We start from the raw sequence: 3,512 nt of genomic DNA on the forward strand, positions 1-3,512 counted from the left end.
CTTGAGCCACAGGCGCCGAGCCGATGAGACCTTTCTTAATCTGTTGCAGTGGTTTTTTTATATCCTGTCCCTCATCTTTTATGCAGTTTTTACCTGAAGTATAATGAACTATCTTGTGTCTTATATGATTAACTAATGATTTCTGTGTTCTCTTTCTATTTATATTCTCAGCTCCTGAAGAGAATTACTCGGTTTATATCCCTAGGTACTTTAGGTATGGAATTGATTTATAGAAGAGACAGGAAAGAAATTTAAGATTTTTTTGTTACTGAGTTCATCATACTAACAACTATTTCACTGCATCCTTAATCCTTATTTGTCATGTATTTTTGTGTACCTACTATACAGGTGTAAATTTTGATTCATTACTGAGGTAGGTATTAAATAAATATGAGGTCTATTTACTTTTTCCTTGAAAGCTTACAGCTAAAGTGATAATGACAGATAGAATGCCCTCTAAACAAAATAAGTGTTGAAGTGTATGTTAGAGAAAAATGAATTTCTAGATATTATTGGGAAATAATTTTAAAATTACATAAAAGTTACATGAATAGTACAAAGAATACCCACATACTATACGCTTACATTCACCTTTACTGACATTTTGCTCCATTTGCCTTATGATTTGGTATATGACTTTTTTTCTGAAACATTTGATAAGTTTTATATATTATGGCATTTTACCCCTTCTTTCATAAGTGTATGTTTCTTACAAATAAAAACTTGAATTTATTTCTAAGAAAAATACCTCATAATATGAAGTTCTGTTCCAATTTAAAAGTGATTAAATCCATTTCTAAAATTAAGCCTGGAGAGAATCAGGGCTAATGTTTGTCTATCAAAGGAATTTGATGGGAAGCTCAAAGATGAGCTTCCTAGCAGTTTAGAAGGTGAATAACAGAGGATCATAGACAATAGTTTTCAGAGAAAGCTTTTTTCCCCATTTAGAATAAATTATTGTAAGATATTTAGAGGCATTAAGGGAACATTACATTTAATCTTTCTACTTAATTAACCACATCTCTATTTGATTTCTTCTGAATTTGGAGGCATACTGGTCAGATTTCAGTCATATATGAGAGCTATAAAAGCCATGCAATTGATAAGATATTTTTCTGTACTTAATTCTCTTATTAAGTGAGGAATGGCTTTATTTTATTTGATGTAGAATAAAAGAGAAACAATTGCTTTGTTTTTTGTTATCTTTCAGTTTCACAGTCAAATGGTGAGAACAAAGAGTCTTCTCCAAAAAATATTAATGATTCATCTCAGTATTTGATAATGGAAAGAATTCTGTGCCAACGCCCTGTGTATTCTAGCTTTAAAGGAGGCTGGAAATGCAAAGAGGATACTGAGATGCTGCAAGGAAGTCAGGGATATATCAGGCAAGTGACAGTCTCTCATCAAGAAAACTTGGCTAAGCATATGAGTATCAATACTGTGGAGAGGCCCTATGGATGCCATGAATGCGGAAAAACTTTCAGTCGCCGCTTTTCTCTTGTGTTACATCAGAGAACTCATACTGGAGAGAAACCATATGTATGTAAGGAATGTGGCAAAACCTTTAGCCAGATCTCAAACCTTGTGAAACATCAGATGATACATACTGGAAAGAAACCCCATGAATGTAAGGACTGTAATAAAACATTCAGTTATCTTTCATTCCTCATTGAACACCAGAGAACACATACTGGAGAGAAACCTTATGAATGTACTGAGTGTGGAAAAGCATTTAGCCGTGCCTCAAACCTCACTCGACATCAGAGGATTCACATAGGCAAGAAACAATATGTATGTAGGAAATGTGGGAAAGCCTTTAGTAGTGGCTCAGAACTCATTCGTCATCAGATTACACATACTGGAGAGAAACCTTATGAATGCATTGAATGCGGGAAGGCATTTCGCCGTTTCTCACACCTTACTCGACATCAAAGCATCCATACAACCAAAACACCATATGAATGTAGTGAATGTAGAAAAGCTTTCCGTTGCCACTCATTCCTTACTAAACATCAGAGAATTCATGCTGGAGAAAAGCTCTATGAATGTGAGGAATGTGGTAAAGTTTTCACTTGGCACGCATCCCTTATTCAACATATGAAAATTCATACTGGAGAAAAGCCCTATGCATGTGCCGAATGTGACAAAGCCTTCAGTCGGAGCTTTTCCCTCATTCTACATCAGAGAACTCACACTGGGGAGAAACCTTATGTATGCAAGGTATGCAACAAATCCTTCAGCTGGAGCTCCAACCTTGCTAAACATCAAAGAACACACACTCTGGAGAACCCTTATGACTATGAAAATTCATTTAATTACCATTCATTCCTTACTGAACACCAGTGAATTCACACTATAGAGAAAACCTAAAAATGTAAAGAATGTTAAAAAAAAAAAGCCTTCCCTTCAGAGAACTCTTGGAAAGAAGCCTTATATGAGCAACAAGCAATGTGGCCCATAATGTATTCAACATCCTGGAGAAAACCCCCAAGAACATGTAAGAAAGCCATTAGTAGCTGCTCATTCTTTTTTGCAGTAACAGGAGATGAACTCAATATTGAAAAGATTCATTTGATAGAATTCCCTTATGCTGTATTTGTAAATTCCTACAAAGAAAAAGCACGTATCTAATAGATATGAGAAAGCCAGACATCAGCCTGCATTCTGCATCTGCAACCAAGAGAGAATGCATGAGAAAGGAATGAGCTTTACATAGATATACTTTGAATATCAGAAAATTCATATGTTGCAAAGTGATAAAAACACTGTAGTTGGGGAATAACTTTATGATGCAATACTTTTTTTTTTTTTAATTTTTGGTGCAGTTTTTGGCTGGAGCCAGGTTTGAACCCACCACCTCCGGTGTATGGGGCTGGCACCATACTCCTTGAGCCACAGGCACTGCCCTATGATGCAATACTTATTAAATTTTAAAATGCTCTTTTAGGAGCAAAAGCAACTCTATAAGTGAATGTTGCATTCAGTTTTCTCCAGTAACTTTCTTTTTTCTTTTTTTTTTTTGAGACCGGAACCTCAAGCTGTCCCCCTGGGTAGAGTGCCGTGGCACCACAGCTCACAGCAACCTCCAACTCCTGGGCTCAAGCGAGTCTCCTGCCTCAGCCTCCCAAGTAGCTAGGACCACAGGCGCCCACCACAATGCCCGGCTATTTTTTGGTTGCATTCGTCATTGTTTGGTGGGTCTGGGCTGGATTCGAACCCGCCACCTTGGGTGTACATGGCTGGCGCCTTAGCCACTTGACCCACAGGTGCCGAGCCCCAGTAACTTTCTACAATATTTCAAACCTGTATGTGAGAAAATATTGTAATAAGTGTAGCAAAAACTTACCTATCTGATAAGTCATACTGGAAGGAATCTATGGGAAGGGGTCTTTGGGGAAAAGGGAATTGTTTTCTTTTCGTTTCTTTTTTTTTTTTTTTTTTTTTGAGACGGAGCCTCAAGCTATCCCCCTGGGTAGAGTGCCATGGCATCACGCTCACAGCAACCTCCAACT

At 37.3% G+C, this 3,512-nt stretch overlaps 1 protein-coding gene across 1 annotated transcript in view; it reads left to right on the forward strand.

The window, feature by feature from the left end:
• ZNF140 (zinc finger protein 140) overlaps nt 1-2,803 on the forward strand; it is a 21,434-nt gene extending 18,631 nt beyond the window's left edge. Inside the window, exon 2 of the mRNA XM_023514961.1 lies at nt 1,211-2,803. Coding sequence (XP_023370729.1) covers nt 1,282-2,346 — 1,065 coding nt within the window. The 5' untranslated portion in view covers nt 1,211-1,281 and the 3' untranslated portion in view covers nt 2,347-2,803. The remainder of the gene's footprint in view (nt 1-1,210) is intronic.
• The last annotated feature ends 709 nt before the right edge of the window (nt 2,804-3,512 follow it).

Source organism: Otolemur garnettii, unplaced genomic scaffold (assembly GCF_000181295.1).
Source record: "Otolemur garnettii isolate 467f Iridium unplaced genomic scaffold, OtoGar3 scaffold00062, whole genome shotgun sequence".
NCBI classification, from domain to species: Eukaryota; Metazoa; Chordata; class Mammalia; order Primates; family Galagidae; genus Otolemur; species Otolemur garnettii.